We start from the raw sequence: 13,597 nt of genomic DNA, 5'->3' as shown, positions 1-13,597 counted from the left end.
GTCCCGGTTCTGAAATGATACAGCTCCTGAGCCTCCACCAAACTGACGTGGGCTAGTTTTCTTTGCTGGGAGAGAGAGCCACCATCTCTTTGTTCCCACCCACATTAGTGGCTGTTGCAGAAGATAAACCCCTCCCTCAGCCAGGGTTGTGGCCAGAGGTTAACCCAGACCCACACTACGTTGAGAGGACAGATAACTGAAACCACAGGCGGCTTTGGAATCCTGAGAAACAAGAAATCCAACGGAGAAGAATTTATTATCTATTTCCTTTGGGGAGGGTGTAAAGTCGTTCTAACAGTTTCCGTTACAGGGGTACCAACTGGCCGCTCCTCCCCAACAGACGGTTTTGTTGAATTAGCTTCCTTTTTTTCTGCTTTTGGCGCCACTTCCTACGACAGAAACTGCTTGAGGGAGGAGTCCTCGGGGGTGTTCTCTGAGGTTTCCTTCCTCGTCCTCTGCAGCCACCCGAGGTGGGGCTGAGAACTGAAGCTGGGCAGAGGTCCTCCATAGCCAGAGGAAGGGAAAGTCAGGGGAGATCCCCCACTTTCTTTGCGCCCAGGCGCTGGGTATCGCTGCTAGCCACAAAAAAACCCACAAGGGGTGTCTCTGGCCTATTCATACTGTGTAATGTGTGCCAGGCCCTGTGCTGAGCTGGTGTGGCGGGACAGGAGAGAACGTGTGGCTCCCGCTGCGCTGGTCAGGCCTGGGGTAGCACCCGGTCCAGCCTTGGCCCACAGCGGGATGGGACTGGGGCGCGAGAGCTGCTGAGAGCGCGACGCCGCGCACACGCTGACGGCGAGCGAGAGGCAGACTCCTCAGGTGTCACCACGCCGGGAAGGGGCGACGCACACCCTCGGACCCCCGCCCCAGCCGGGGTCAACATGGCCGCCTAGCAGGGAGGCGGGGCGCTCCAGAGTCCGGGCAGGAGCTGGGCGGGGTCGCCGTCGGCGGAGCCAGCGCGCAGGCGCAGGACGCCCGGGACCCGGATGGAGGTGCTGAGGTTGGAGCTCGGCGGGGGTGGTCTGGACGCGCGGGCACGGAGGACCCGGCGCCAGCTCTGGAGCTCTGGAGTTCTCCGGGGAGGGAAGCTGTCAAACGGAGGCCGAGAGAAATTAGGCGGAGGCTGTAGAGCCGCGAGGAGCCCCGCCCCTCCGCCATAGCGGCCCCCGGCGCCGCCTCTTCCTTTGCGGCCTTCGGCCCTCGTCTGCTTCCGGCCCTGTTGCCCGGCCCGGCCCTGCAGTTCCCTCGGGACGAAGTCCTGGGCCGTGGCTGCCTTGGGGTGAGGGTCAGTACCCCGTCCCGGGTAGGAAGTGTGTCCGAAAAGAACAGGCTGGAACGGGCTGCCGGCCCCGCGGGGCTTAGTAGAAGGAGGCCGTGCGCTCCGCGAGGCCTCTGTCCCCGAGCACCCTGGTCAGAGCGCATTACCCCACCGAGAAGTTAGCCTTGCCTGGAGAGGCCAGGGCTCCAGTTGAACAGGCTTTCCCAGATAGGGCCCATCACCATAAGCTTCCAGCAGCAACATGCGCTATCTTCGGAAGAAGTACTAGGCTAGGTGTTGGAGACCTGGGTTGTCCTGGCTGGAAAGGAATGCAGACCCTTTGTGTTTGTGGCAGAACGCGCTCATGACTTTGGAAGCAGTGCATGAGGAATTTTAAAAGTAGTGGGTGTGTCACGTGGCTCCAGTGAGCCTCAGTTTTCATATCCATAAAATGGCAGTGGTAATTATATACCGGCCAGCTAGTGTCTAATGAGATCTCCAAAGTCTGTCTCACGGGAAAATTAAAGAATGAAACTTGTTGGTTCTAAGCGTCCTACCAGTTAAGAGTGTGATTTGGCGAGGGACTTCTTTCAAACGGATATTGGCAAATAGCTAGAGGAATAATTGACTCCCGATTTTACTTGGTTTGATCGAAAATTAAGTGTGGGTTGCATCTCCTGTGGCCACTGAGGCCAGGGTTTAAAAGAGGAAGAGGTGGATTCAGTACTTTTCTGTTCCCTGTCTCCCTTGCGCGTGCAAGTGGGGAGGCCGGTGAAGAAAAAAAAAATGCATTTATCCGAGGACAGAAGAGATTGGGTGTGCGTGTTTCTGTGATTTCTTTGGTTTAGTGAATCTAGTGTTGGAGATACATGTGCAGTCAGAAAAGTACTCCTTCCTGGGGCAGTTCAGAAGTTTAACTCTTAACTGAACTTCCCCGGGTAAAGCGATGCGGAGTTGAGAGGGGCCCTCCTTTTCCCCTGGCCTCCTGGTGATGAAGCAAGCATTAGGTGCCCCCTTGTGCCAAGCTAGAAGTACTGTCGCCGCTAGTCAGTCCTGTTCCCTTGGCGGAGGATTTTATTTTCTCCCATGGCTTCTGTAACTTTGTCATTTGCTTTGCTTTGTTTGTTTTAATTGTTATTTTGTGTGCTTTTGTTTGTGTATGTGTGTGGCTAGACGTGTGCCATGGCACACCCATGTGAGGAGGTGGGAGGACAGCGTGTGGGAATGCCTTCTCTCCTTCAGCTTTGTGGTCACTCTGGTGGCAAGTGCCCTTACATGTTGGCCCATCTTGTTTTTTAACATGACCTGTGACGGGAGGAATATCTGGACCGGTGATATTTAGATCTAGAGTCAGAGAACTGGCCATGCTGCGTCCTGTCGTTCAAAACAGATGTATAAATGTCAGTTTCCCTGCTCTTCCCGGGACAACACTTCGGGCCGTCCCTGTCCTCATACAGAACAGACAGTGGTGTGTCAGGGCAAGAGGCTGTGAGGAGGCCGTGAGAGCGTAGTGAGCGGGCGCTGGTGAGAATCAGAACGTTGCAGAAAGCAAGTGGAACCTAAAAGTTTGGGAGGTGTTAGCCACCTGAGAGAAGAAAAAGGAGGTTTGTGGTTCTTGCTTCAACACTGTAGGAGCCATGACTGCTTAAAAACAAAAAAGGAAAAAAAAGGAAGGAAGAAAAAGAAAAGAAAATGCCTTGACGTGCATTCTGTGTCTGGTAATAGCTTTGGTTTTTGTACATTGTTGCCACCCCTGTGGAGATGGGAAATAGCCGTTTACTCCTTCCCTGGTGGTAGACTCTGTCTTGCCCTAAGTTTGTTTTAGCAATGGGAGCTGGCTGAAGTCCTGCCGAGCAGCGGTTTCCTTTCCCTTCTCCACTTAATTTAACAGACCAGCTGAACACACATCACAGAGCTGCGCTGGCATGTGGAGTTATTACAGGCTTCTAGGATGGTTCTGTGCCCCACTCTGGGGACTCTGGTTTGGGAATTAGTTTATTATTCTGGGCAAGAGGGAAAGGGCACACGCCAAATAATAGCAGCCACAGCATTGGTTTGTGTGACTCTTTTAGTTTAGTCCGCTTTGCCACGTGACGGATTCGGGAGCTGGGAGTGGGTGGGGATAGTCTTACCTCATTGTACATATAGAGGAATCTCAGAGGGACTAAATGAGAACTTGCCAGTGACAGAGTTGGGACTTGACTCCTATATAAAAGCATTCAACAGGCTTTTAAAACTTCTGGGCACTTAACTTTCCAGCTTCTTGCTTATCTGTATAGAAATTACCTGAATACTAGAATACAGTGTTTCTCAGAGTGACACCCAGTGATCCATCTGCTTTCAAGATAGTCTCCCTCTGGGAAGTCAGATGGTTATGTTGTCGTAGAGTGCTGAAGGGGGTGGCTCCTGTGAAGAAAATGTTATTTATTTTCTTTCAGCCCATGTGTGACATTTTCTTCCTTGGGTGTTAGGGTTTAGAAGCCTGAGGAAGCTCAGATGTGGCGAGAGGATGTTGCCCCTGGACCCATCCCAGAAAGAGGTGCTGAGATTTGCAGTCAGCTGCCGCATCCTGACCCTAACGCTACAGGTCAGTCTCCGACACCTGCTCTGAACATGCTGTTGCCTTATAACTGAGTAGTAATGAAGAATAAATGGTCCTCACCTCTCCACTTCCTGCTGTGCCTCTTCATGTGGTTGGACCCAGACAGACTTAGACCTGGCAGCTGAAAAGAGGGCAAGAGCCTTAGTAGTGGTGTTAACCTGTGTCTTACATGTGAACCAGACATGTTAAGCTATGTAGCAAGAAAAAGGGCTAGAGTTGGACCCCAGGCTCCCTAACTCCTACCTAAACTAGAAGTTTTCTCACAAACTTTATTTATCTGATGGTCTCACCAACAGAGATACTTTGAGGTGTTTGTGACAGCTCAAAGTGTTGCTGGGGCACCCTGGCTTGGAGCCTGAGTACTGTGTTAGTGGACTGGGAGAGAGGAAGCCCTTCCAAAGTTCTGAGACTGTCTATGAATATTCGTCAGGAATGGTTCCCCACTTGCTGTCCTAGCCACTCAGTTCTGAGTATATTTGCCCTTTGTCACCCTTTTCCCTAGTCTGCCTTGATACATACTTTAATCAAAGTCACATATATATGAATTATTTGGTGCCTAGCTTAGTGTTTTATACTTGGTAGGCCTAGTGCTTTATGCTTGGTAGGTCTATGAGTTTGTTTTTTGTTTGTTTGTTTTTTGAGACAGGGTTTCTCTGTAGCTTTGAAGCCTATCCTGGAAACAACCTCTTGTAGACCAGGCTGGCCTCAAACTCACAGAGCAGAGATCCGCCTGCCTCTGCCTCCCAAGTTATGGGATTAAAGGCGTGCGCCACCACTGGCGTCTGGCAGGTCTATGAGTTTATGATTATTGTCAACACCTTAGAGTTACTGTGTTGATATAATGATGTGTATTTTTTAAAAGATTTATTTTATTTATTATATACACTGCTCTGTCTGCTTGTATGCCTGCACGCCAGAAGAAGGCATCAGATCTCATTGTAAATGGTTATAAGCCACCAACCATGTGGTTGCTGGGGATTGAACTCAGGATCTCTGGAAGAGCAGTCAATGCTCTTAACCCCTGAACTATCTTTCTAACCCATGATATATATTTCTTTATCATCCATATCTGGGGCTCCTAACTGCTTCCTTTTTAGAAACATTTTCTTTCCTCCCTCTGAGCTTCTAGCTCTGAATTATTCCTCCTTATTAAATGAAGCACTTCAGGTTCGCCTGAAGGCTGTGCTCTTACCTGTGATTGTCACCCCCATCCCATTTCTTTCCACTGTTTGCAGTGGTCTGATGAAGAAACTGACCAAAGAGTCAGGCAGTGGTGGCGCACACCTCTAATCCCAGCTCTCAGACAGATCTCTGTGAGTCAAGGCCGGTCTCATCTACTGAGTGAATTCCTGGACAGCCAAAGCTACACTGAGAAACCCTGTCTTGGAAAAACAAAAATAAAAAGGTGGGGGTGGGGGAGAAAGAAAGAAAAGAAAAGAAAGAAACGGACCAAAAAGAGAATGAGCCTTTAATTGGGCAGTGCTCTTATTGCTAGGCTGGGGAGCCTGACTCAGTGATGGCTCTGGACCAGCATCAGCTGAGTTCCTGGCAGAGCCAAAGGAGCAGTGCAGCAAGTCAGCATCTGGGGTAGGGAGCCAGGACAGCTGCGTTCTCGTTCAGCGGGATTTTGGAAACAGTATATTTCCTCAAATCCCTGAAGCTCAGCCACCAAAATTATAGTAAGTACCTATTCCCAAAACTGTGCTAAATTATGAGTGAAAGGTCATGTTTTCCTTCAAGTAACTGACAACCTAATGAGGCAGAAAGACATTAACAATAAATTGGATTTCACTCTCTCTCCTCGCCCCTTCCAGCTCTAAAGCTCATGCTAGCAGATTCTATCCCTAGATACCGCCACTGTTGCCGCGTCTGTCAGTGAAGGCTTTGACTCCCGATTCACGGGCATTCTGTCTTCTGTTGACATCTGTGGTTTCAGTAGTAAGAGGATGATATGGTCAGCACCCTGATCCTCAGGTCATTGTCCCACTTCCTTTCAGGGACCTTGTCTCCACCTCTCCGTAGTGGTGCTCCATAGCCAACCCCTGCCCGAGAGTCTGTCAAGGCTTCTCTCGTTCTCTGGCCACTGTCTCTCTTGTCTCTGCTGCTCATTCCTGTTCCTCAGACCTTCCGTAACGTTCTCTGGCTTTGTGATCCATGGAACCTACCATGTTTCTTTGGCCTTTGCCCACCAGCCTTCAGCTTCCTCTTCCTAAGCTGAATCTATTCCTTTCGTGGTGTTCATTCCTATGCGTACATGCAACTCTCTTCTTCCATTATCCCTGTTTTATACATAAGACAAAAGTCGAGTCTTGGTGAACATAGTGGTCTGCCTTCTTTGTGTCTACACTACCCATTTTTTAAAAAATGCAAGTATATTAACTAGCCTTTTTTATTTATTTATTTATTTTTGGTTTTTCGAGACAGGGTTTCTCTGTGGCTTTGGAGCTTGTCCTGTAACTAGCCTTTTTTAAATACAAGATTAAGTGAGCCATTAATACCACCTGGAAATCTTGATGAATTTCCATAGCCCACTCACCCTTCTGTTCTCTCAAATGTTTTTTGCACATCACAGTTACCTGGGGGACTTTTTAAAAAATGCAGTGTTGGATGGAGATGGAGCTCAATGGTAGAATTTGTACTTAGCGTGTGTGAGGCGCTGGATTTTATATTCTGCCACACACACACATGAACATACATAAAAATGAAAACTTTAAAAATTCAATACCCGGGGCTGGCAGGATGGCTCAGAGGGCAGCCACATGTCTCCAAACCCAATAACCTGACTTTGGTCCCTGTGTTCCATGTGGTGGAAAGAGAACCTCCCACAAGCTGTCTCTGCAGGCTCTTTACACATCTATAACAGCTTTTCCTGGTGCCGTCAAGTAGGAATTCGCATTTCTGCATAAAAACTCAGGAAAATCTGAGTGCTGCATCCTGTAGCCTACCTACATGTGTCTGTGAGTTCACTGGTGAAAGTGGATTGAACTCTCTCCCCTCTTCTGTCCAGTAGGTGCTACCCCTGTTCCCTGCCCAGAGTTCCTTCCAGCCTCCCTCCTGTTCGGTGGTTTCTTTTCACTGACTTATTCCAGTGACAGCAAACACTGATCTCTCATTCCCCCCCCCACACACACACACCAGGCATGGTGACACACATACCAGGCATGGTGACACACATCTGTAACAAGCACTGGACGTGCAGGGACGGAAAGATCAAATTCAAGGTCATTTTCAGCTCTGTTTCAAGTTTGAGCCCCCGACCGCATCTGAAACTCCTTTCTGCTTCGGTTAGCTCGGTGGCTGCTCCCCTCTGTTCACTGAAGTAGCTCTACTCAGTCACTAGTGACCTTCTCATTGTTGAAGTCTGTGATCGTTTTTTGGTTCCTGTCTTACTTGGGGCCTGTTAGCAGCATCCAACAGTTTCTCAGTCCTGGTTTTCACATGGTTCTAAGACACTTCTCTAAGACCTGGGCTTCCCACAGCTCACCATCATTCACTGTTCCTGGAACTCACTGTGTAGATGAGGCTGGCCTGGAACCCACAGATACCTGCCTGCCTCTAGCTCCTGAGTTTAGAGATTCAAGGTTTATGCCAGTTTGCTTGGCTTTCTGCTTTCTTCCTTGCTGGATCCTTATCTCCTTGCCAGGAGGACTCCATCCTCATCCTTGATTAGCTCCATCTCAGGATCTCCTTCCTACCCAGGCAGGCTCCTTCATTCTCACACCTGGGAGTACCATCCCTATTCCATTTCCAGTTTATATGAATTCTGATCTGACTTCTCATTTGTAGACTCAGGCATCTTCCTGCTTGGTTGACCTCTGTGCTAGATTAACTAGTTAGCATTGGAGCTCCTTATACACACACACACACACACACACACACACACACACACACACACCCCATACCATCAAGTCAGTTTTCCCTTTTTATTGAATGGTAATTCTTTCCTTCCAGTTACTTACCAACACCCTGGTTCTCCTTCACCCCACAGGCACTCTTCAATGTCATCATCCCAGATCACCACGCTGATGCCTTTTCTCCTCCCCGCCTGGCCCCCTCGGGCTCTGTGGATCAGCTTGTGGAAGGTCTCCTGGGTGGTCTATCTCGATGGGATGCAGAACACTTCCTGTTTATTGCTGAGCACGGCTACCTTTATGAGCACAACTTTGCCTTCTTCCCTGGTTTCCCCTTGGCCCTGCTGATGGGAACTGAACTGCTGAGACCTTTGCAGGGCCTCTTGAGCCAGCGCAGTTGCCTGCTGCTCTCAGTAGCACTTCTTAACTTCCTGTTCTCTGTGCTGGCTGCACTCACACTTCATGATTTGGGTTGTCTGGTTTTGCACTGTCCTCGCCAGGCCTTTTATGCAGCCATGCTCTTCTGCCTCAGCCCCGCCAATGTTTTCTTAGCAGCTGGTTACTCGGAAGCTTTGTTTGCCTTCCTGACTTTCAGCGCCATGGGGCAGCTGGAGAGGGGCCGGAGCTGGGCAAGTGGGCTGCTCTTTGCTCTTGCCACTGGGGTGCGCTCCAATGGGTTGGTCAGTGTCGGCTTCCTCCTGCATTCTCAGTGCAGAGGCTTTTTCTCTTCTCTTGTGGTGCTGAACCCCCTGAAACAGCTCGTCAAGCTAATGGCCTCTCTCTGCCTGTCCGCACTCACTGTCAGCCTTCCCTTTGCTCTCTTTCAGTATTATGCTTATACCCAGTTCTGCCTGCCAGGCTCTGCCCACTCCATTCCTGAGCCTCTGGTACAGTTAGCTGTGGACAAAGGCTACCGGATTACAGGAGAAAATGAGCCCCCATGGTGCTCCTGGGAGCTCCCCCTAATATACAGCTATATCCAGGATGTCTACTGGAATGTTGGCCTCCTGCGATACTATGAGTTCAGGCAGGTGCCCAATTTTCTACTAGCTGCACCAGTAACTGTACTGGTTGTGTGGGCAACCTGGACATATGTGACCACCCACCCTCGGCTCTGCCTTACACTTGGGCTACAAAGATGCAAGGATAGTAAGACCCTAGAGAAGTCCCATCCTGGCTTCCTCAGTCCAAAGGTGTTTGTGTACCTGGTCCACGCTGCAGTGCTGCTGCTCTTTGGAGGGCTATGCATGCATGTTCAGGTGAGGTGGGTTTCTCCCTGGAATGACTGCTTGAATACAGCGGGGGGTGTGGGGGGGTAACTTTCTCTCTTGATGGCCCATGCCTAATTTAGTCAACAACTGGGCAGTCAGGTGTACTTAGGCACAGCTATGATCCCAGCACTGAGGCAGGAGGATTTTAAATTGAAGATAGCCTGGACTACAAAGCAGTTCAGATCCGCATAGGCTAAATAGCCAGACAAACACAGACCTGGGGCTTTCTTTGTTCCAGAATCTCAGTTAGAACTCTGAGGATAGACATAAGCAAGATGAGATTACTGCCTTAATGAGTCTCACGGTATGAACAGAGACAGGCGTATCAGACAGATGAAATTCGGGGTTGGGGTTCAGCTACATAGTGAGTTTGAGGTCAGCCTGGGCTATATGAAACCATATTTGTTTCAAATTATAGTACTATTGTTATTTTTTAAAATATATGCAGCTGGGTGGTGGTGGCACACGCCTTTAATCCCAGCACTCAGGAGGCAGAGGCAGATGGATCTCTGTGAGTTCGAGGCCAGCAACAGTCCTACCTGTCCTGGAACTAGCTCTTGTAAACCAGGTTGGCTTTGAACTCACAGGGATTCACCTGCCTCTGCCTCCTGAGTTCTGGGATTAAAGGAGTGCGCCACCCTATCTCAAACAAAAAGTAAAATCCACTCAAGCAGGATGAAGAGATGGCTCAGCAGTTAGAAGCACTGACTGCTCTTCCAGAGGACCCGAGTTCAATTCCCAGCACCCACATGGCAGTCCACAGCTGTCTATGACTCCAATTCCAGGGAACCAGACACCCATGGCAAAACACCAATGCACATTTTTTTTAAAAAAAAGTTCCCCCAGACGTGATGACACGTAATTCCAGTGCTTGGGAAGCAGAGCAGAGGCAGGGAGATTGTCCCCAGTTCTGGGCCAGCCAGCCTGGTCTATTTTTTGTTTTTTTTTTTTTTTGTTTGTTTGTTTGTTTTTAAGACAGTTTCTCTGTAGCTTCAGAGTCTGTCCTGGAATTAGCTCTTGTAGACCAGGTTGGCCTCAAACTCACAGAGATCCGCCTGCTTCTACCTCCCTAGTGCTGGGATTAAAGGTGCATGCCACCACCCCCCAGCCAGCCTGGTCTTTATAGTCCATTCCTAGCCAGCTAGAACAACATTGGAGATCCTGCTCAAGAATCCAGTGAAATGTTCAGATTGTACTGAGAGTATAACTTAGTGGTAGAGCACTTGCCTAGCGTGTGAGAGTCCTGTCTTCAGTCTCCAGCACCAAAATAAAGTACAGGCCTTTACTGCCAAGCCTGATTGACCTGAGTTCAGTCCTTGGCATCCACATGATAGAAGAGAACTGAGCACACACACAGTCAATTAGTGTATTTATTGTGAATGTGAAAAAGTAGTTAACTCACTAAAGCATCATATTTAAAATGGGTTCTAAAGAGTTAAAAAAAAAAACCCTTAGGTAAGAAGCATGTAGGAGTGGGGAGATGGATGGATTGCTGAAATGCTTATGGTGCAAACATAGGAGGTTGCAACCTCATAGCCCACATAAAAAAACAGGCATGGTGGTGCTCATCTATGATATTTGTGCTGGGGAAACAGAATCAGGGGGGCCCCTGGTGACTGGGCAGAGAGTTTAGCCAATCAGTGAACTACTTTGAGTAACTCAAGCGATCAGTTCAAGGCTGTCCTCAGGTACTAGTTTGAGGTCACCTGCACTACTGGAAATCCTATCTACAAAACAAAGAAGCAGCAAACATCCCAGGCAGCTGTGGGGACAGGGTGGGCTTGAGCAGAAGTGTGAAGGCTGTGAGAGAGCTTGGTTCAGCTGGACTGTAGGAGTAGACACAGCTTCTCTTGAGCCTTTCCCCAGGACACAGACTGCCATGGCAGTCTTTTAGGGTGTCTTGAGCACAGGCAATAAACTTCTTGTCCAGTGTTTGGTGGTGGTGTCAGTATAGGATCAGGGGTTTGATCTTATGTCCAATTTTAAAGTTCTTGGCTGTCTCCAAGTAAGTCTTGTCTTCCATTCACAGGCAAATATTGACAATTTGTGATGTTATTTGAGCCATGTGGTTAGGGAAAGTAAAAAATAGCCATTTGGGTCTGTGACTGGATCAGCTTTTCAGTGAGTGCCAGGCTAGCTCAGAGTCTGCAAGGTAGGTGAGAGCCTTTGGAGATTGGCTCAGAACTGTGAGATGGGGAAGGATGAACCAGGACCTGTTGCTTCCCTCTGCCCCCAGCCTCCAACAGACTAAAATTTAGAGGTTGTGGACTAAAATCAGACACTATAGAGATTTTGTGTTGGTTGGCCCGTTATTGTGTTAATTGGTCTGAGACTGATTACTGGTAACTCAAGGTTGGGTGGCGGTACACCATCCTTTCAGGAAGATCTGCAGCTTTGCTGAATTTGCTTTCCTGCTTGTCATGCATGATTCACCCAGTCACATCGCTGATGCTCCAATCAGTATGGTCTTTTTTTTTTTTTTTTTAGGTTCTCACACGATTTTTGGGCTCTTCCACTCCTATTGTGTACTGGTTTCCAGCTCACTTGCTTCAGAATCAAGAGCCACTGTTGAGATCTGTGGACACAGTACCTGAGGAAAACGCCCCACCAGGAATAAAGGCCCCCAGAAACTGTATCCTGAAACTCTTGTACAACTGGAAGGCCTGTTCTCCAGTCACAAGATGCATCCTAGGCTATTTCCTGACTTACTGGCTCCTGGGACTACTCCTCCATTGCAACTTCCTGCCTTGGACTTGACCTGGAGTCTCGAGGGACAAGCTGGAAGCTGGTTTAACCCAGGGGCTGAAAGCTTCCAAACACACTGGCTGGACTGCCTGCACACCCTAGCGCATGTCCGTTAGGATCTACCCTGGCCCCTGGGGACCACGCAGGAATGGAGAACGTGAGCACAGCAGCCAGCCCCTTCTTATCCAGGGTGGAACAAGTTTAGAGAAGGAGCGTTTTCTCTGCTGAGTGGAGCCGCCTCGAATCTCCCAGGTCAACAGTATCAAATAATCTTAACCCTCCTACTGACCCATGTGGAAGGTTTTTGTTTTTGTTTTTTGGGACAGGGTTTCTCTGTAGACCTGGCTGTCCAGGAACTCGCACCAGGCTGGCCTCTAACTCTACCTATGTCTGGCTGCCTGTGTGTAAATTTAAATGTTTGACCAAAGCTCTAGGCAACAGCGTGGTCCCCCCAAGATGGTGGGGACAGTACAGCAAAGGAAAAAGGAACTACCTGCTCTAAGTGAGACCTTTCTGATGTTTTCTTTATGATGTATGCATTTATATAAAAAATCCTACTCACTATGAAAATTTAAAAACTTGTATTTGCAATGAATTACCTTTTATTCGGGGAGAGGGGCGGATCATGGGAGTTGAGACAGGGTCCCCCTGTGCATGTAGCTCAGGCTGGTCTGAGATCCACCTGCCTGCCTCCTGAGTGCTGGTACTAAAGGTGTGTGCCAAGGCTCTGCTAAGTTACTTTTTATAAATTATAGGGGCTTGGCTAAAACTCAGTAATAAAGCATGTGAGGCCCTAATTTCGATAATAAATGATTTGGAGCAGAGCACAGGATCCGAACCCTGGGTCCTTATCCTCATGTTCCGACTATGTCATCCTAAACTACTTCCAGAGCTTCTTACCTGCTCTGAAACTAAGGAATGTCCTGGTTCCCTGCGGTATGCTTTAGGTCTTTAGGCCGTAAATCTTGAGGTTACCTTAAACAGATCCCAATCTGAACACCTGGAGGCTCAAATGTGACCCTAGTGGAAAGTCCTCCGTTTCCTTTGATCAATTAGAGCCCCTCCACCACCCCTGGGAACAGCCCTGAGTAGGAGCTGCCATGGGGAGTAATGACACTCTTTCCTTCCTCAAAAGCTCCTGCTTGTTTGGTAGGCACTAATACCACAGCCCTGATGGGGATCATTGTAGCCAAGTCAAGGGGGTCATGTGCCTGCTGCCTGGCTCTTTTGGTTACTAATAGTAATGTCACTGATGAGGGGGATGGCTCCCACCTTTCCCAGCACCCCAGGATGCCAAGGCAGGAAGTGCCTTTAGAGAACGCTGGGCCTGCCCAGCAGTGCCTGTTCCTGTCTTGAGCCAGGTGAGTTTGGCTCTGTATCATGATCCTTCTTCCCACTGAGCCAGAAATTCCAATAAGCAGCCTTCCTCAAAACAGATGGCAATCCGCAGCAGCTTCTGGAAAGCTGAGAGTTGGAATTTGGACACACTCCCTCCAACCGTGACAGAAAGCTCAACTTGCCAGCTGAAGGGAAGCTCCTGGCTGAGGCCCAGCACCCTCCGTGGGAGCCTCCAGCCAGCCTGGCCAACGAGCATTCCCACCCATCACCACGGCACTAGCACAGCCAAGCGTTTGGTCCAGAGTCAAATGCTACTGAAAATGTACACACAGATTGGGGCAGCCCTCTGCCTTCTGCCAAGACACCGAGTGCCCTTCTTGGCAAAGGACAATCACCTCTGCCCTAGTGTCCCTCCAGCTGGCAAAGACTGCGCCTCTTCACCCGCAGCTGCAAATCCTAGGACTCCCCCCTCCCCCCAAAATTACTGTGGGTGGATCTGGGGTCCCCGTTAGCCGGAGCACTCACTAGATCC

The 13,597-nt window shown here is 49.3% G+C and overlaps 1 protein-coding gene across 11 annotated transcripts; it reads left to right on the top strand.

The window, feature by feature from the left end:
• Positions 1 to 12,305, top strand: Pigv (phosphatidylinositol glycan anchor biosynthesis class V). 11 transcript variants are annotated; one of them, XM_075944692.1, is made up of 4 exons: positions 1 to 992; positions 3,730 to 3,845; positions 7,849 to 8,970; positions 11,470 to 12,305. In XM_075944692.1, the coding sequence occupies exons 2-4, from the start codon at positions 3,768 to 3,770 to the stop codon at positions 11,737 to 11,739; spliced, it is 1,470 nt and encodes a 489-aa protein (XP_075800807.1). In that variant the 5' UTR covers positions 1 to 992; positions 3,730 to 3,767; the 3' UTR covers positions 11,740 to 12,305. The 11 variants fall into 11 exon arrangements, with proteins under 11 accessions (XP_075800807.1, XP_075800805.1, XP_075800803.1 ...); XM_075944690.1 differs by having other exon boundaries at positions 1 to 1,000; XM_075944688.1 differs by having other exon boundaries at positions 1 to 1,279.
• The last annotated feature ends 1,292 nt before the right edge of the window (positions 12,306 to 13,597 follow it).

Source organism: Microtus pennsylvanicus, chromosome 13 (genome assembly GCF_037038515.1).
Source record: "Microtus pennsylvanicus isolate mMicPen1 chromosome 13, mMicPen1.hap1, whole genome shotgun sequence".
NCBI classification, from domain to species: domain Eukaryota; kingdom Metazoa; phylum Chordata; class Mammalia; order Rodentia; family Cricetidae; genus Microtus; species Microtus pennsylvanicus.
Note: the sequence above shows the minus strand (reverse complement) of the source record. Positions and strands in the feature narration are given on the sequence as shown.

Excerpts from the sequence above, each read along its gene's own strand:
- Pigv (XM_075944692.1), top strand. The coding sequence starts at position 3,768 with ATGTTGCCCCTGGACCCATCCCAGAAAGAGGTGCTGAGATTTGCAGTC. Across the intron at positions 3,846-7,848 it reads TCCTGACCCTAACGCTACAG|GCACTCTTCAATGTCATCAT; the intron begins GTCAGTCTCCGA and ends TTCACCCCACAG. Across the intron at positions 8,971-11,469 it reads GGCTATGCATGCATGTTCAG|GTTCTCACACGATTTTTGGG; the intron begins GTGAGGTGGGTT and ends TTTTTTTTTTAG.